The sequence below is a fragment of the Coturnix japonica genome, chromosome 5 (genome assembly GCF_054131305.1).
Source record: "Coturnix japonica strain WE chromosome 5, WE-NBRP24, whole genome shotgun sequence".
NCBI classification, from domain to species: Eukaryota; Metazoa; Chordata; class Aves; order Galliformes; family Phasianidae; genus Coturnix; species Coturnix japonica.
This window is the reverse complement of record NC_140667.1, coordinates 23,268,034-23,287,666: the sequence shown is the minus strand read 5'-3', so window position 1 is coordinate 23,287,666 and position 19,633 is coordinate 23,268,034. Positions and strand designations below refer to the sequence as shown.

General features: G+C 44.9%; 1 protein-coding gene across 6 annotated transcripts in view; it reads right to left on the bottom strand.

Moving 5' to 3' along the window:
- The window catches only part of LRP4 (LDL receptor related protein 4), a 74,539-nt gene that overhangs the window by 15,810 nt on the left and 39,096 nt on the right, over positions 1-19,633 (bottom strand). For 3 of the 6 annotated variants that reach the window (XM_015864526.3, XM_015864521.3, XM_085548710.1), the window contains exons 3-19: positions 15,429-15,545; positions 12,589-12,702; positions 12,025-12,141; positions 9,518-9,646; positions 9,094-9,213; positions 8,834-8,959; positions 6,454-6,579; positions 5,867-6,001; positions 5,582-5,707; positions 4,574-4,804; positions 4,118-4,274; positions 3,556-3,773; positions 3,028-3,204; positions 2,423-2,548; positions 1,523-1,731; positions 819-900; positions 147-252 (exon numbers count right to left, since the gene is read on the bottom strand). In XM_015864526.3, the coding sequence (XP_015720012.2) occupies positions 147-252; positions 819-900; positions 1,523-1,731; positions 2,423-2,548; positions 3,028-3,204; positions 3,556-3,773; positions 4,118-4,274; positions 4,574-4,804; positions 5,582-5,707; positions 5,867-6,001; positions 6,454-6,579; positions 8,834-8,959; positions 9,094-9,213; positions 9,518-9,646; positions 12,025-12,141; positions 12,589-12,702; positions 15,429-15,545 (2,416 nt within the window). Of the gene's footprint in view, positions 1-146; positions 253-818; positions 901-1,522; positions 1,732-2,422; positions 2,549-3,027; positions 3,205-3,555; positions 3,774-4,117; positions 4,275-4,573; positions 4,805-5,581; positions 5,708-5,866; positions 6,002-6,453; positions 6,580-8,833; positions 8,960-9,093; positions 9,214-9,517; positions 9,647-12,024; positions 12,142-12,588; positions 12,703-15,428; positions 15,546-19,633 lie in introns of those variants that run through there. The other 3 variants (XM_085548712.1, XM_015864522.3, XM_085548713.1) reach the window with 2 other exon arrangements.

Below are 19,633 nucleotides of genomic sequence, written 5' to 3'. Positions count from 1 at the left end.
AGAGTCCAAAATCAGGTCTCTAATTTCAGCCTTTGGCAGAACATAGAACAAAGGTGCTAGAGAGATCACGGCACTAAATCAAAGCACTTTAACATCTTAAGACAGAAAAGAATTTCCGTGTCACCCCAGAAGAAAGAATCTCTCACCCTCCAATGGGATCCACTACGATATCTCTAGGTCTGTCTAGGTTCTCCCAGATCAGAACAGTCCTCATGGTCCCATCTGTGTTGGAGACCTCTATTCGATCTGTTCCTACAAAGATTGAGAGAAAGAATTAAGCACATACCTCAGGAATAACAACAGGTAAGGTAAACACTATCCATAGATCAATGCTTTCTTCTCCATCCCCCATCTCTTTTCCTGTCTGGAAGATAAATAAGAAACGTGGCTCAAAGTATCATCCCTGTCACCTGTGTGGCTGTGACTGGTACAAGGTTCTATGTCAGCACAAGTCAGCACTTTCCTAAGCTATCGAAGTATCTATACAATATAGACCTAAGACAGCAGCTAGAGAAGAATCACCTCTCCTACATCTCTTCGAACTTGTACTCCGATGGGAAACAACCTTCAAATCCTACCTGCTGCACCCCAAGATGTACTGTTGGAATACATGATGTGAACATGCACAGATATAAGCTCTGCAGCAAGAGAGCAGTAGAACTTGACTTCTGCTATAAGCCTTTCTAAAGAATTAGCACCAGGAACACTATAAAGAGAGGTTACCTAATGATTCCACTTCAACCTCAACTTTATTTAAGGGCGTCCTTCATTACTCATAATGAAGACTGAAACTCCAGTAAAGCAGAGGAGCCCAGTACCTGCATCAGTCCAGTACAGTTTGTTGGTGACCCAGTCAATTGCCAGTCCAGCTGGACTTTCCAGGCTGGTATCCACCACGACCTAAATAAAAACATAAACAAGAAAATCCTTAGTGAGATTAGACCCTAGTAAAGAAACACTAGCCCAATGCACTACTTACTCACAAACATGACTTTCAAATAATAGAAGTTCAAGCAAAACAATAAGATATGAGAGAGAGCATTAAGGACTTATTAGTTCAAATAAGTCTCACACTAAGTTATACACCTGTTTTTCATATCTGTTCAAAACACAACTCCAACTCTTGAATTCTGTTTGCCTCATTAATGGTAACAAGAGCATAAGGGCACGTACAAGTCCCAAGCATGCAGCTCTTGTTACAATATTGCACATAACAGAAAACGCAACACATCCTCCTTTCAGTGTCTAGGGCTACAACAGAGGAATCAACCGCAGCTTGTAAATCAACATGCTTTTTCCCCACCTTTGGGGTTTTCCAGATAAACAGGAACCTACATCAAACTTGTGTTTTAAGTGCTCACTGACGTCAGAGCCCATTATTGCCAGAACTAGACAAATCAATGAACAATAAATCCAACATGAACTACAGTTCCTCAGGAAGCCAGTGTTTCCCAGTGGTTTCAAATCAAATGCACAAGGAGTCTCCTGGCTAGACCGTCTCCACACATAGTTAACGCTGTACCTCCTGGCCTGATCCATCCCATTTTGCTCGGCTGATTGAGTCGGTGCTAACATCTGTCCAGTAGACATAGTCATCCTTTGAGTCCCAGTCCAGAGCCACTGCGCTGCGCACATCAGCAAGGGGGATGACATCATCTGACAGGTCATCTGTGTCAAAGCTGATCCGACGGATGTCCATCCTTCGGGCAAAAAGCAGGAACTTGTCAAGACCTGATCAAAGGTCGAAAGGTCTCCTTTTAATTTCTCTAAGTTCAACAACACAGTGATAGACACAGACAATTCCCTGCTATTTCCAAACTTAATCATTTACATCATCTCTTACTAACAGGTCACAGCCCAAGATTCTATTGACAGCAAAAATTATCATCTTATAAGAGATTGGGATCAGCAGGGAGTGTAGGAGTAGAGAACTGCATCCTGAGATAATCTTTGCTAAGGGAACAAATTCAACCGTATTCTTCAAAAAATGGCACAGACATTTCCACCTTTGCCATCCCTTGAGAATCTAGGACAACAGTTGGCCTAATTCTCCCACATGGTTGAAAACTAATAGAAACTCTGGAAGTCAGCAAGGTTGAATATCTTGGTCATCACTGACACAGCTCCTACAAAAGCTTTAGGAAAAGCTGTGACAAGCAGTGTGGCATTAGTAGCAGCCCTGGTGTAAAGACCCATGGACTGAACTTCTCTGCATCCCCACCCATCCAGCCTAGTGAAGGTAATGGGAATGCAGAACGAAGAAATACATCAAAAAGGTGGGGCATTCTTCAGCAGGGCCCTAAATATTATCCAGTCAATTCAGCTGTATCTTCTTGGAAGAAACTGCTGCATATTCCCACGACCAACCCTCTGCCACCCACAGAACATCTGGACACGCAGGCTGTGGTCCCACCTCACTTACTCTGAGCACAGGCATGGCTGCTGGTCTTGCGGAAGCCAGTAGGGCAGGCGCAGGTGTAATCCTTGCTGCTCGGCAGGCACAGGTGTGTACAGCCCCCATTGTTGGCCCCACAGCGGTTTCTCCCTGCTCAAGTAGTCAAAGACAAAAACAACCACGCATAAAGCAAAGAGTAAAGGAAAGGGGGAAAACACCAGCCAAGGTGCAAAGCCCCACATGGATAACTTGTCTACACAGACACTAATTGAGAATAAGAAATCAAATTAAAGCACAAACTCCATCTTTAGGAGTCAGTATAGTAGAAAAACATTTAAATCAATGTACTTCCCAAACAGATTACAGTAATTTAAAAGGATTATTCTCATTGGAAAGTATTTACCCCTGAATGTCAGCAGGGGGAGCTGCGGTAACACCTAGCACAGGGTTGCCGCTGCTGAGGCACCTGTATCAAGCTGCCGGATGGAGCAAACGCTGCAGCAGCCCCGGACAGAAGTGGGGGATGCATTAGTATACTAGGTTCAGGCTTGACATCTCTCTGCTTTAAAGGGCAGGTGGCAGGAACAGTTCTACCAGCAGCTCGAATTGGTCTCTACCCTCTCTGCAGTTACCTGCTGGCTGACGCTGAGGATGCAGCGTGTGGATGTCCATAGGGAAGTGGAGTTTGTTTCGGATGATCTCCTGGTTCTTGCCTGTGAATTTGTTGGCACTGTTAATGCTCTTGGTGTGCCAGTCTGTCCAGTACAAACTGTCCTCAAACACGGTGATAGCAAATGGGTGTGGAAGGCCTGCAACAGACATCCAATACAGGGCTTCCATCATGTTCAACAGGACTTGTGATAGCAGAGAGGCAAGGGAACTCTTACGAGTACCCCTTAAGCACTGCCACAGTCAATCTGCTCAAATCCACCATACATTAATGTGACAAGATACTTCCTACCTCCTGTCCATTGATGTCTCATCAATGTCTCATCCACTCCTCATTAGCAACAGAATTCATCCCACAGCAATTAAAAAATAAATAACCATAGAATAACAAGTCACCTACAAGCAGGTGGCTCTGAAACTCAGCTAAGCACCATGTCATTCTGCCTTCTTTGCTGCAGAGAACATTTCCAGTACCCAGCTCCATTACTCACCTTGGCTAATAACAGCTTTTCTATTCCGTCCATCAAGGTCAGCCCTCTCGATGACATGGTGTTTGGCATCCACCCAGTACATCCGATGCCCTGCATAATCAATGGTCAGTCCGTTGGGCCAGAATAGGTGCGTATCTGCAATGATGCGCCGATTAGAGCCATCCATGTTGGAATACTCAATGCGAGGAGTGTTGCCCCAGTCAGTCCAGTAGATCGTGCTGGAGGGGGCAGAGAGACACAGGTCAGAATACTAATGTCACACCTAATGCACACTGCAACACTTCCTATCAGGGTAAAACAATGTTGATCCCATGACCTCATGCATGAGACTGAGTTACAGCCATGGGAGAAGCAACAGCTGGAAAGGTAACACCCAGCACTTTCAGGCTGCTGAAACCTGAAGAGTCCAGAATAGGACTAAAGCTCTGAAAGCCCTCAGCTTGCAAGGCTTCCCAAACTGCAGGCACCAAGCAAGGGGCTTGCACTCAGGGGCACCCTTAGTGACCACTGTTCACCTGACCCTCACATGGAAGGCTCACTGAGGACTCCAGTTTTCACTCACCCCTCCATAGGATGGAGGGCAATTGCCCGGGGTTTCTCCAGGTTCTGCCACAAAAGCACCTTCCTGTGAGTACCGTCCAAGTTTGCTACTTCAATTCGAGATGTTCCAGAGTCTGTCCAGTATAATTTGTCATGTATCCAGTCAATAGCAAGTCCACCTATCTCCAGGGGAGAATTAAGCACAGAATGAAATAAGGAGCAGGCTCTGCTCAGAAAAATAGTTCCCTTTCTTTCTTAGCCTCAAGAAAGGCCCAGTTCCATCCTCCTATCTTATTCTCTGTCAGCAGAGATAAATTCCGGGGGGACAATTATCTCACACCCATTCCATCCAGCCCATTCCATTGCTTAAGGAGAGGTATTCTTTTTAGAATGCGGGGAATCTACTTGTCTCCACTCACCCATCCCCATTCTCATATCATAGACAGGGCACAAGCTTTTGCCTTTTAGGGTGACGCACCTGGGCTTTCCAGACCTGTAGACACCACTTCTTCCACATTGCTACCATTCAGATTGGCCCTCATTATGCGATCCAGAGTAACATCAGACCAAAATACCAGCTCCTTGCTGTGGTGGAAGTCAAGGGCAATGGCATTTTCCAAGTTGTTGAGGAGCAGCGTATACTCTGAGCGATGAGGCAACACTTGCCGGATATCAATTCGATTGGCAAAGAGCAACACTGGCTCTGGCCCTGAGGATATATGAGAAGACAGCAATAGAGTACTTTGATAAGAGTCCTGGCTACCGTTCCCTTTACTATAAGTCTCAGAACACAGTCTTGCAGCATTTGTACTAAGAAATCAACACCCAATTACAAAACAGTTCAGACAGCCCCTTCCCTAACCCCATCACATAGTTCTCCTCTGAAAATGGGCAGTTTTAAAGATTTTGGCAAATGTTCACTCAGCAATATGTGATCAGTCCAGGTCCCATTTGAGCTCATCTCACCTGAAGCCGTACCACTAGGCACACACTTGGCAGTAAGGTTATAGTCTCCCTTGTCTCTATCCACCTTCTAGCCATGCAAACACAGAAACTCTACCATACCATCTACCACAACCTCCAACCACAGCAAAACAGGACACAGTTAAAGTATGCCTCAGCCAGATATAAAGTAAGTCAGTAGATACTTCCACTGAAAAAAATAAAAATAGGGCCCGAGACACTTCCAAAACAGAAAAAGGACACTGTTTCTGCCTCAGGGTGTAGGCCACCTGGATGACAAGGAATAAGACAAGGAAGCAGAGGGTGTCCTGCTGGCAAGGAAAGGAAACAGTGAAACACCACCCTACAGTCAAAATCATAAAATTTTCACAGGTTTTCACCAACAACCTGGGCATACCTAACATAAATCCAGGTACTTCCTTGTGTGTGAGCAGCACAATGTTGCCAGTGAAGCACTAGAGGCAAAGTTAAGAGAACTGGATCCAACAAACATTCAATAGAGTAAGACTGAATTTCTGTTTACCTAGAGCTTTGCAGCTACGCTTGTCAGGACGCAGCTCATAGCCTTGCTCACACCAGCACTGGAAGCCACCTTCACTGTTGGTACAGCCTTGACTGCAATAGCCTTCCTCAGCACATTCATTCACATCTGCATGTTAGAGCCAAAGGGATAAAATTACTATTATAATATTAACAGTCTCACCACAAGCTTGCTTCTGCCTTCGTGCTCCAATTTGCACCCCCTCATAGCCATCAACTGCAAGCACATCAAAGCAGCAGGGAAGAAGCTACTGCTCCAAAAACTCACCCTGGCATGACCGGCCATCTTCCAGAAGCCTGTAACCTGTATGGCAGGTGCACTGCACCATCCCTCGTACCATCTGGCACTTCTGAGCACAGCCACCATTGTTGACATTGCAGTTCTCTTCCCCTGTTCGTGGACCTGTGAAAGCAATAGATGAAGATAACTGAGCTGAAACCACAAAGCAGCTGCTTGTGTTCTCGGCTGTTAAGTAGCAGTCACCCTCAAGAACAGGCTAAGCTAGACAGGGATGATACAGGTTGTGCTGGAAGCTGCCTCTTCACAGACAGAAATGTCCCTGCAGGCCACAACCAACAGGGAACAGCTACTGGACAATGAAGTTCGGTAAATATGGCTGCAGATTCATTATCTCTGCAAACAGACTTTGATACCTGAGAGTATAATCTTCTCCCCATTATTCCTTCTCCACAGTATGCAATTGGAAAACCACAGAGGTCAATGTCCTCAGTCTTCAACCCACACTCCCTTCCATTAACACAACCCAAGCTTTCTTACACACATCCTTCAGCAACAAATTGACTCCCACACACAGTGCCTCCATTTATAATTAAGACCTGACTTGCAGAACTTACGACAGTTTTGATGAGGGCTCTCATCACTGCCATCTCCACAATCATTTGCTCCATTGCAGAGCTTCCGTTGGCCAATGCAACGTCCATTCCCACACAGGAACTGGTCTGGAGCACACTGGGGGGTCCCTGCAATAGAGGAAGAGGAATATAAGCAGACCAGAACTTACTGATGGAACAACAGTCATGGCAAAGTAATTGATAAAGAATGTTTTCTAAGATTGGTTACAATCTTTATATATGAGCAGAAATCCATTACTTCCTCTTTCCTTGAATTCAACTCATCTTCCACTTCACACTGCACCAGATTTCTTTACATTGATTCAGAGGCTTATTAGCTCGCCTTCAAATTGAGGCCAGAGTTGCTTTATTGGAAGTTCAGCTATTTAGTTTCTCTCAGAATGACTTCAGGGTTTTAGACTAATTCCCTTTGGTTCCAGATTCCGCAACGTTCCTGAGCGTGTATCAGAAAGGAGCAAGTTTAGTCATCTGAGATGCCAGATCAGCATGGCTATGGATCTTAAGCCTGCAGAGGAATGTGTGTCTTGTCCAGCACTAACTGCACTGTGACAGACTTGGAATGAGATTTACATGCATCCTTGAAATGTGAGCTCAGGCAACAGGATTTCACACACGAGCTACACACTTCAACTTCTGCTGTTGGCAAGGACACCACGGAATTCCTGTAAGTAAAGTAATGCTATTTGTAGGGACTCTGCCAATCTAATTGTTTCTTCAGCGATAACTGTGCTGCCCTATTGCCTCTTATTTCTTGTACCTCTCAAGCTGACTTTGTTAGTGGTTTCCAAATCATCACACTCTGATAATCCTACGAATACAAGACAATACAGTTACCAGCAAAGAAAAAAATAACTTGGCAGACTGCCTGTAAGCAGAATGGAAAAGGGTAGTTGTGAGATTATCTAAGAGAAATAAGAACTAACAGACACACCAACTGGGAACACAGAAACACAGAGACTCACTTTTCAGGGCACAGGAATACTTTTCATAAAGGATTCTGAAACTTGGGCCACATTTATCATAATGAAGATAGAGATTCTTACTTAAGCTGATCTCCTAGTGTTCTAGGAATTTTCTTTCTATAGCCAACAAAAACGTAATTCTAAGTGTCACAGGTTTCTAACGCATGCTACAGACATTAAGGCTATTTCTCATCAGATGAGCCAGTACGTATTCTACTGTGACTAGAACTTCCAAGTTAACTCTTTGTTGCTATCACTGTAGACCGAATGCAGAACTGCACAACTAATTTTATGGTAGCAAAAGCTGCAGTCAACCATCTTGGGGTTTGTTTGAAGTGGAGAGGTTGAATTTCAGTGGCTCTGGAATTTTGATTTGGTTTCAGGGTTGCAACGGTTCAGTGTTTGAATACTTTGAGACAAGGAAGCGTAGTTACTGCTTTTTCTACAAGTACAATTGCTTTTTCCAGGATTATCACTATCTGCATACTGGTGCTCATGACAGCTGACCTATCTAGAGAAGCAGCTCCAGGACCTCTGCTCAGAGCTCAGCCTCAGCTCTTCCTGTACAATACACACTGTCCAGCCCATGGTTACAGTTCTAAAAAATCCCTTTTATCACCTGTAAACCCACTTTTTAAAATACACAGATGAAGACAGGTCAGTATACACTTCTGGACTCTGCTCACTATGACAAATTCACTGACCAGTATGCATTACTCCTCAGCAAGGGCTACGGACAACCTGAAGGATTTAAGAAAAACAGAAGATTCTAGATATTCCCTGAATCCTACGGTGACATGAGGGTCTGTTGAAACCCTGTTCTTTTCTGTATCCAAATTATATAGAGGAATAACTGTAAGGGAAATGATTATGACAAAGGGCAAGAGAGACTCCTGAGCAGAGGTCTAAGGTAGAGGGGACAGCAGGGGTTGGCATCCTTAACCTCTAAAACAAAGGCTTTCTTCTTAATTTTCACAACATGTCTTCTTCCAATCTACTGCCTGTTAACAATTGCTTGGCAGCTTCATATGGCAACACAAAAGCTATTTAGAATTACCTAGAAAGCATGAGCTAGACTCATACCTGTTTGATGAATGTAGCAACTTTGAACATTATTAGTGTTTACAAGTGCCTCAAAGCTTTGTGGTAAAACATAGCATGGACAGGATAGAAAGATGCATGGATCTGATATCTGACCAGAGAACACAACCACTTTAGTTAGTCTAAGCACAAGGAACTGCATGTGTTTGCAAGCTTATAAGATAACCTACATATCTCATCTCTTTGAGAAACACTGAAAGTTGAGACTGAACTCTGTCAAGCCATCCAAAAGCAACTTTGCTGTCTATTACCTCCAGAATGGAATTATTGGATACAAGCAGCAAGGCAGCAGACCAAACCTGTATTTTCACAGTTCTCCTCATCGCTGTTGTCGGAACAGTCATCTTCCCCATCACAGCGCCAGGACAAACGGACACAGCGTCCTGATTTACAGCGGAACTGGTCAGCTGTACACATAGACGTAGCTGACGGGTCAAAACAAAACAAAAATAAGTTAGATGAGCAAGAATGATCAGAAGAGCCTGGTCTCAATAATACTCCCCCACACACTCATGCATCTAGCAGAAATGGAACACTCCCATTAGTCCCCAGCACTCACTGCAGTTCCTCTCATCAGACTGGTCGTCACAGTCAGAGTCTCCATCACACCTCCAGCCAGCATTAATGCACAAGCCACTGTTGCACATGAACTCCCCAGAGCGACATGGCTGGTGAGATGCTGCAGAGATATTAAACAACAGAGTGAATTCAGACCAATGGAATATCCAAAAAATCTCTCAGTGCTTTGCTTAGACTCTGTTATTCTGGAACTCGGTCCTGACCAGCTGCTTTCATTCATGTGTGCATAAATGTGCTGACTATGCAGTGATTTCTGTCACTACCCTCATTTTCCTGAATTTAAAATAATGAAAGAGACAGCTTATGTGTGATCAATTAGATGGCTGTCTTTCCAGCCAACTCAAAATCCATTTAGGTTCACAAAACAGACATTTGGATCTGTGCATCACCCTGCACTAACTTACAGCAGTCAGATTCATCAGACCAGTCCCCACAGTCATCGTCACCATCACAGTGGTAGATGTCCAAGATGCAGCGTCCATATGCACACTGGAATTCCTCCAAGCTGCAGGTGGCAGCTGGAACATCTGATGCTAACAAAGGAATCAAACAAAAGATGTGTAAGATAACAGCGCACAATCCAGTTTAGATGCAGCCTTCCTCAATCTAGTAACAGACTAGCAAGTATTCAGTGGAAAAGTGTTGGAAATTGCTAGTCCTTGCTGCCTATCTCTGCATGACCTGTATTACTCAGAGGACCATCAGTGCTGTTTGTGCTTCAATGAGGAGCGGTTTAAAGCTACACACAAAGGCAACTGTGCAGTCAACACCCTCCTAAAAAATAAAAATAACAAATATAATGGAAGAAAGTGATGAAGATCTATGAGTGTCGCCTTCTCTCCTGTGCTCAAGATACTGTCCTAGTATCCTCTGTAAAGAATTGTAATGGTTACTAAGTTTCCAAAAGACAGACACAGAAACAAAAGTAAAAACAAAACTATCCTTTTGGGATAGTTCTATATTAAGGATTGAGGCAGCTCAGAACGCAAGGTTAAAGTAGGGCATGATTTCTTAAAAATCTTAACAAAAATACGCACTTGAAGACCAAAAGCAGGCAGCAGAGTGCCCACTTCTGCACATGACCTTTGAAGTTTCTTCATGCCCATCACTCTCAAGCCATCACTCAAACAGTTTTATCAGTAAGGAGCACTGGCATTCCCCAGGCAGAACCCAACAAACTTAGTCAAGGATTTTCCTACTGTTCTCTGGTCACTAGCATACAATGTGGGAAGTGAGGAAAAATATGAGTCCCACAGAACAGAATCTGATGTCTCTTCTCCTACTGTCCAGAGAATGAACTGCATGTTTCAGACACGTGACCCTTTCAACTGAGGAGCTCCACAAACAGATCTATTAAATAAAAGGGAAAACAAAGACTGGCAATCTGGGACAGGAACTATGCCTGTAGGCACGCAGTAAGAGCTCCAGTTCAGCCAGTATCCAGCAGCTGGGTACTGAAATGTGTGTTAACCTGCTCCTTACCAAGGAAGTCTGAAAGAAGTGTTTGGGCTTATCTGAGCAGAAAGTGAAGCCAATGACTTAAATTCTCATGTACTGCGATTAAATTATATGATCTTTTTACTTCCCAATACCCTCCACAAAAATAAATAAATAACAAGGAAAAAACTGAACAGCTTAGTCCCACATTGTTTTAGATGAACAATGAGCAGCATTGGATTTAAGAAAAAGATGACAACCACACTGAAGAACATAAAAGGAGGTAGCCAAACAAAGCTTCTTAGTGAAGTTCCATACCTAAAATGCCTTACAGAAAAAAACTGCCAGCCACAATCTGAGAGGCATTCCAGCTCAGAGGAGCAGGGTACCAATTCAGGTTGCCCATAAACCTCCATAGCAGGCAAGGTTGAAACAACATCTCCCCTCACTCCCCCAGGGCCTATTCGTGGCCTGTAGGGAAGCAACAGGCAAAGGAGGGAGAAAAGAGAAGGGGAAAGGCGAGGAAGAAAAGCTGCCTTCCTCTTAGAGCCCTTTCCCAGCTTAGAAATGTTTGCAGCCCCTGGTTTGCTGCCAACTCTCATTATCTAGAGAGATAAAAGACAACTCCTCCGTGCACCCACTCCCCCTGCCCTTCAGGAGCTGGCAGCCCCAGTCCCTCCTCCCAGAGCTTTTTGAAGTTTCCTGCTATCTAGAACAAATTCTGCAAAATGCCTTTGAGAGCACGGTGGGGGAAGGGACCACTGAAACTTTCACAGACGCTAACTGCGCTCAGAGACACAGCAAAGAGGCAGTGGGGGTTAGGAAGGGACATAATAGACTCTTGTCCCATTTACTACAAGGCTGTGGATGTAGACAAGAAAAAAAAAAGAGACAACTGTTGTTGGCTCTCACACTCCCATCTCTCCATTCCCATCAGTCAAATCAGCTTCCAGCTAACTCATTTACTGTCCCTTATCAGATGTCCTGCATAAAGCACCTGAATGGTGAGAAGCTGGTTGTGCAGGCAGCCCTTGCAGCGTGCCAGTTAGCAACATGCAGTCCTTGAAGATATTATCAGTGGGCAAAGTCCCCTGAGAAATTCTGGGTAGGATTCAGACAAGAGGATAAAGAAAGCAATTGTTTTCTCCCTTTTCCCCTTGCCCTTTATCTCCTACAATTTTATACACAGTTATATTCACTACATCATAAGCCCCCTGTTCTGACTCAAGGTCACATAGCCATGGGAAGCAACAGAAAAGTAGCCAGGAACAGATCAAGTATTTCTGTGAGGTAACATGAGAGACACACCATCCTCTCATGCCCTCTACAGTAGACAACAGAAGGCAGCATAGCTGCCAGTACATGCAGAACTGACTTGTTTCTGATCTCTGCTGCAGGAAACGTGCCAAATCTCAAGACAAGAGCAGGTCCAAAGGGCTATTTCCTATGACTACAAAGTAAGAAGAGCACTTACGGCAATTCTCTTCATCCGAACCATCTTTGCAGTCTGTGTCACCATCACAGAACCAGTGCTCAGCTATGCAGCTGCCATCACTACAGCGGAACTCCTTCTCTGAGCATTTCCTCATATCTGCAGAGAAAGCAGTAAGAAAAAAAAAAAAATACTTTGACTTCTCTCTGAGTGCTCAGAAAACAACCACACCATAGTTCTGAAGCTCCTAGGGCACCAACAAACATGCCTGCTCATTTAAATCACACATTTCCACATCATCCAGTGTCTGGACAAAACCACCAGTGCTCATTTAATAGACACAGAGTAGTGGATTCAAAAGGAATCAAAAGAGATTTCACAATGGCAAGTCAAGGAATAACAAGTCACAAATTTGCCTGGCAAATAAGCCACAGCCTGAGATTACAAGCAGCCAGTCAGGGAAAAAAAATCACACAAACTTCGCTCAGATGAGCCAGCTGCAAGCCCTTGATATGCTAAGGGGATCTTAGAACTGCACAGGTGTGTGTGCAATGCCTTTTTAAGCACCAACAGGGGATTCATCATATTGGCAGCACCACTACTCACCACATTGCTCGTCACTGTTGTCTCCACAGTCATTGTCACCATCGCAGTGCCACAGGCTGCGGATGCAGTACCCATTCTGACACGAGAACTCATCTTCCTCACATTCTCGTGGCGCTGTTGGGACACAGTGTAGAATAAGGAAAAGGTAAGACACAAAGATTTATTTTGTAGAAAAACAAACATATGGTGTATCCTAAATAGAGCAACATCCTCCTTCAAGGATACTGCCATGTTGGAGAGTTCATTTCCTTTTCTCTAACAACATCATATGGCCACTGAGTGTCTCTCTCCCACTCCAACTGCAAGCTGACAGTACAGCAAACTCTAGAGCCTGAGAACAAGGACAGCAGAGTAACTGAGCCGTCCGCCATGTGCTGGTATTTTTGTAGAGCTCCAAGTCAAGTTCAAGTGATCCTTACATCAAAAAAGCCTCCTTAAAAATTTAAAATATAATAAGGTTTAACAAGAGCAAGTGTAGAGTCTTGCAACTAAAGAGGAATAACCATATGCATCAATACAGGTTAAGGGATGACCTGATGGAGATGAGCTCTGGGGAGAAGGACCTGGGGGTCTTGTGGACAATAGGTTGGCCATGATACAGCAGTGTGCCCTGGTGGCCAAGAAGGTGCATTAAAAAGGGTGCAGTCAGCAGGTCAAGGGAAGTGATACCCCCTCTACTCTGCCTTGGTGAGGCCACTTTTGGAATAACATGCCAGTTCTTGGCTCTCCAGTTTACAGAAGATGGGGATCTCCTAGGAGACCAGCAGAGGGTCACAAAGATGATAAAAGGACTGGAACATCTTTCATATGAGGAAAGGCTGAGTGACCTGGGTCTGTTCAGCCCGGGGAAAAGATGATAGAGAGGGGATCTGATAAATGTTTAAAGATGTCTAAAGGGAGGTGGGAGGCAAATGGCTGAGGCCAGGCTCTTCTGGGTGGTGTGTAGGGATAGGACAAGGAGCAGTGGCCTAAAACTCAAACATAGGAAGTTCTGTACCAACTAGAAGGGTGAGAGAGCACTGGAAGAGGTTGACAGAGAGGCTGTGGATCCTCCTTCTATGGAGATATTCAAGACCTATCTGGATGCCTGCCTCTGTGACCTACTGTAGGGTACCTGCTTTAACTCGGGGGCTGGACTCAGTGATCTCTTGAGGTCCTTTCCAATTCCTGCATTTCTAATATTCTGTGACTATCATTATCTGGCAAAAGTTTAATGATAAAATTGTAGCTGCACCTTTATTCTTTTTCCCCACAATGTCAAAGTTACCTCCACAGGAAAGGAAATGTCCACTGAAAAGTGAAAGGGAAAAATTAAAATTCTTCTAAAGTCTACAGCATTTGCAGCCTCACTCCACTCTATCTTCCAATCTTCTACAAAAGCTTGTCTGCCGGCCATTGAGGAAAGAAAAAGGGACTGCAGAATTAGTACCTGAGGACTTCAATCCATCATAAATCCTTCTATGGTTACGTGCTAGTCTGGACAACTCCCCAGGACTCTCTTATTCACAGAACCAGCTCCTTTCATTAGTCTCCAAATCTTTTGATCACACCCTTCTCTACTGTTGCCTTATATATATGGGCATTCCAACTTTTCATGAAAAAAAAAACCAAACAGAAGACCAAAAGGATACAGATCTTTTCTTTCATGAAAAAGGGACCAGGAAACTAAGCTTAGTCCTGCCATTCAGAACATCACGTAGAACAGATGTAAAAACCTGAACTCTGCTTTCCAGTCCTCTGCCCAGACAGCAAAGATCAGGGGTGTGCTGATTAAAAAGGGAATTAATTAGCACACAAGTATTGCATAAATAGTTAAAAAGACATGGAACAGATCACAGCCAAGAGAATTATTTTGCATTTCTTGAGATACGATTGAGTCACTCTGGAGTACCACACACACAACTGTTGTAGAATTCAAGAGCTGCAGGGTGATGCTTATCAAGCAGCTGCAATCAACCAGACAGCACAAAATACTGCTCCTAGCTGCAGCCCGCTGTCAGCTCCAGCAGCCAATGCAGTTTCAAAGAAGCTGAAGATGAAGTGCTATGCAACACATTAGTTTCCCAGCACATGCTGCCAACTACAAGACTGGATGATCTGTTTTGGTGAAGGAAAGCTGCATCCCTGAACACCTTTTGCAACAGAAGCCAACCACAAATAACAAAACATAAAAGTGAAAAAAGAAGGAGCTGAGGTCCAAGGGCTCAGGCAAAATTCCCTCTGTTTTAATAAGCTGTAGAAGCACAACAGCAGTGCTCACGGCTAGCAGCCTGCCATGGCAGCTCTTCTGAAGACAGCACCTTACAGGCAGCAGACAAGCCAGCTTTCAGGGTAACTGCTGTCTGCGCAGGCAGCATCCCTGCAGCAACTTTCTCTCTCCTCAGGGAACTTGGTTTGAAGGGAGAAGATGCTGGGGACAGGTCCGCACAGCAGAAAAGTCAGACAGTGGAATGTGAGGCCACAGGAAGTCAGCCAGACAAGCAGTTCAGTTGGTATTTGGCAGAGGTTAGGCATTTCCATGAAGAGGGGAAGACATGAAGCACTCAGCTCAGGGAACTACTTCATGCGACATTAACTGGCAAGGCTGTGGGGCATAAACTGTTCTGCAGCTGGACAGAGAAGCATCCCCTCCCCCAGGATACACATTCAAACAACAAGCCAGGTGCCAACACAGGACATCAGGAACACCTCTCTGTCAGAGGAAGGATGTAGCTTATTGCAAGCCAAGGGTTTGCCTCAGTGGATAGACTCTTAGAATTCCAAGACAAAAAGGGTTAGCTTTCCCCAGCCATGGCAGGTAGGCACTGCGCCCACCTTCTCCCCTTAGAGAGGTGACTTACGGCAGTCCTGTTCATCAGAATCATCCTCGCAGTCGTTGTCTCCATCACAGACCCATGACCGGCGGATGCACTTCCCGTTGTCGCAGTGGAAGTCCAACGGGGAGCAAGTGGGCAGCACTGCAACAGCAGAGAAACACTTCAGTATGAAACTGCAGTCAACTTCCTTCCTGAAAGTCCCTTCCTCCTAGTGGAGGAAGGCTACACCTTTTCTAAACAAAAGACATGAATTTTTGAGTCACGAGGAAGAGCTGTGCCTTAGATGGTGGGCCAGGGTACATCTACAGCTTGTCAGTCTTTCCTCCCCAGAGAAGCGATGACCTTTTCACAATAGAGTAGCTGTCACTACTCCCCACTGAGTTTACTTTTTCTCTTTCATCTGTAAGCCTGCTATCATCCTCTAATAGCACTATTTTATAACAAGGAAAATTACAGTATCAACATTTTTTCTGTATGCTTCACAATGCAATTCACACGATTTCAATTCACAAAGTTCTTTAGGGTAAGAACCATGAGAATCTTTAGGGTAAGAACCATGAGAAGCAGCAGTTTTGGGAACAGGGTTTTGCAAGCCATGCGAAAAACATAAAATATGTGTTTCATCTTGGGGGCTCTGACAGCAATTTAGTCTAAAGAACCTGCAAGGAGAAGTGGGTATCCTCCACTGTGAATAAATTCACTGTAGCTCTGCTACGGGCAATAGAATTCAAATCCTGCTAGAGATCTCCAGAAGGGACCGAGGAAGAGGGAGCGTGGGACACTTTCCTACACAGGATTCTGGTGGCAATGGAGCGGAACCACAAATCCACAGCATTTAATGAGGCCTGGAGCCTCAAAGATGAAATTTAAGAGGGTGCATCAGCCCTGTCCTTCCCCCACAGATGAGCGGAACACTCAACTCCAGTGAAGCTCATGCTTTTAAGCACTGCCAGCTGTGATAGGGAAGGGGCTGCACAAGACTCTGTTCCTGACAGGTGTGTTCTCCAAAGAGCAAGGTTAGCTCAGCGATGTGAAGGGGAGCAGAGGCAGTGCTTGAAATCCTTTCATCCCAGCCCAGCCTGCCGACAGCATCTCCCATCTGTCACCAGGAGGGCCAGCCCTTGCCTGCTATGCTTCTGCTTTCCCTGCCAACACTATCCTGGAGGTGGGAGAGCAAAGGGGGTGGGAGAAGACTGTGAAGACCGCAGCCACACACACAAAGAGGAGGACTGGATAAGGAGAACAAATAGTCACGTTTTCAGCTTTTCCAGCTTCCTTAACCCTATGTTTCCATTCACCCCAGGACTGCTGCCAATGTCCTGCAAAAGCAGTATGGATTACACCACATAGAATCATTCACAGCTCTTAATAGCATGCCCTCCAACACTTCATACAAAGCACCTGTCCTAAAAGCCTCTCACCCTAAGAATACACCAGAGCAGTTAAATTCAGACTTGCTGTAACTGACACCTCTTTTTGTAACCACAAATGTGGATCATCTTTTCAATCACTCCTAAAAGTGAGTGTAGTTCCTGCAGCAGCGCAGGCATAGGCATCCCTGTAATTGACAGGACATCCCTGCAGACGTCACCACATATGATGCTGAAGTTTTGCTAGATGACAAAATACAGAACTGGACACGAATCCTTGCAAAAACGTTCATCACGTCAAGGATGCCTTGTGTAGGTATATGTCCAGATAACACCTCGCCAGTTCGAGGCCTTGGAGAGGTATGAAGGAAACAGAAGCATACAAATCTGTATCACCACCCCACACCTCGGGCAGTACCCTGGTCTTCCAGTGGCTGACCCATTTCCTTACTGTTTGCTTTCTCTGAGCACCCCTGTGCTGCTGCATTAAAGGTGCATCCCCTTCATTCTCTGGGGGACAGAAGGGGAAAACACTCTAGATCCCTAAATTCTACTTCCAGACAAAACCAAGACAAAGTTTTAGATTCAGAAGATCAGTCCCACAGATCAGTCCTCTTTCCCTCAAGTGCAGATCCCATACTTTGCACGCTGAAGCAAACCTTTCCTGGCCTCAGCTGCCGTTTCAGGACTAAGACCATCCCCCCAGCATATGCTTTTCTGTCTGCTCTCCCCAGTCCCAGCGTGACTAATCACCAAAGGACTGCACAGGAGCCGCCTGGAAGGGAATTTGCATGCTGACTCTCCAGGGGAGAATTCTTCAGGCTCCCAGAGGGTTAGGCCATTAGCACTGGTTCAGAGCTGATACCATTATCCCATTGAACTGCTGCATCCCTTCATGAGGTAACGACACAAAATGAAATTCCACCCCTACAGGGAGCAGTTCAGCCAATTTCATACTCCCCCTAAATATAAAAATTGAGCTTCAAGCACAGAGGAGGGGGTGCAGGAGCAAGGGAAAGAGAGCGAAACACATACAAAAGAGGACCTAATTCCCACCCCAGCAGACAGCAAGTGCGTGCCAGCCCAGACAGCACCAGGGGGGAGATAAATCCCCTTCTACAGGAGCTCTCCTTTAAAGGAGGAAGAAAAAAAAATAATCCCAAAACTACTTAAGACAAAAACAAAACAAAACAAAACAAAACCCTAATGAACGAAGGCTGTTTCATAAAGCTTAGGATCCGCCAATGGGATCAGGACAGGGATCCATGTAAATTTGTAACATGAATCTAATCATGCTCAGAGACAGATGCTTCAAAGGAAAATGCAGGAGATTCCAGGAGCAGCTTTCAGGCAGGGGCAGCCTCTCCCCTAACATCTTTTCCCAGCCCTGCCCCTCCCAGCCCACAATCCCTTCTCCCCATTAAAAAGCAAACTGTCTTCACAGAAACATTCCTGCTCGTTCTACACGTCAGCTTCAGTTTCACTGTACAGCCCTTTGTTCTGGGACTGCTATCATTCAGCCCTTCTGCTGGTCATTTATTTCTTTGTACTTTGGTGGAGCTGAGTTTTATTCCTATGAAGTGAAAGCTGAGGGCATATCATCAGTTCATGCTGCTGTAAATATATCCAGACAAGATGTTTGGAAATACAAAGTTAAGAGGAAATTCAAAAGTGAAGATGTCTCACTCGGGAAACACGTAGTATTTGACATTCAAACAGCCCCCACTGTATTTTCCTCTGACACGACAGAATAGTTATACAATATAGTAAACACATTTCACTGCTTTGACTAATTTAAAAAGCCACACTTCCATGTTCTTTCTCCCTCAGACAGAGGCCATGCAAACAAAATGTTAAGGACTTCTCATGTTAGAGAGGGAGCAAGACCTCTCTGGACAAATGGACTAGCAATTAGGAGACTGGAAAAAGAACACTGGGGTTTTCTCCCCGGATTTGATTGTTATTATTACATGACTGTGGGACAGTTCTGGCTCTATAGCCCCACTTCTACCAGTGGTAAAATTAAGGGTGTTCATTACTTCCTAAGAAAGCTGCAAGGCTTTCAGAGGCATAGTTTCCACTGATGAGAAAATAATCATTGCACTAACATGTTTTCACTACTGCTCAGAGCAGGATTAGGTAACGCAATGGTAAACACAGTAACACCTCAGTCCTCCACTTCCATATTCAGTTCCAGTTTCATCTCCCCACATCTGTGCAAATCAGCAGCAGTTTTCCTAACAGAGATATGCAAAGGCAAACCCTAGGATAGAGCTGAAGACAGAAAAATGCCTGGCAAGACAGGAATGAATCTTCTTTCCCAGGAAACAAGTACAAGGAAGGGAAGCCTTTGGGAAGACCAAAGCAAGCCAGTGACAGCCCAAGAGAGCACATCTGCCGACTGACAGTGAGCAACACAAAAAGGCCTTTGAACTTCCAACCATTTCCCTGAGCTCATCCCTCTGCATGGTCACACTGGACATCATCCAAGGTTTCGGCAAAGCTAGGTCTAGTGTAGGGCTGCTGTTCCTCCCCCTCTCCCAACTCCTATTACACAGGGCGCTCTTTTATGGCCAAGCTGCAGGAGAGGGGGAGGGCAGGGGGGGAAAGGGAAGTTTATAAGGTGAAACGCAGACTGAATCACGTCCTGCTGTCCTTTGAACACTTTATCCCCATTGCCTGCAGTGACCAGGTTGCTTTGTATTCAAGGACGGCAAGTGCCCTGATCTGGGTCACAGCAGTTTGAACAATACCGTTTAATTAGACAATCTCTTTGTCACATGAAAAACGAGGAGTTAATTCAAAAACAAATATAAATTACAAAGCTTTTGTAACACCTATAGCTTGAGTCTCATGTGT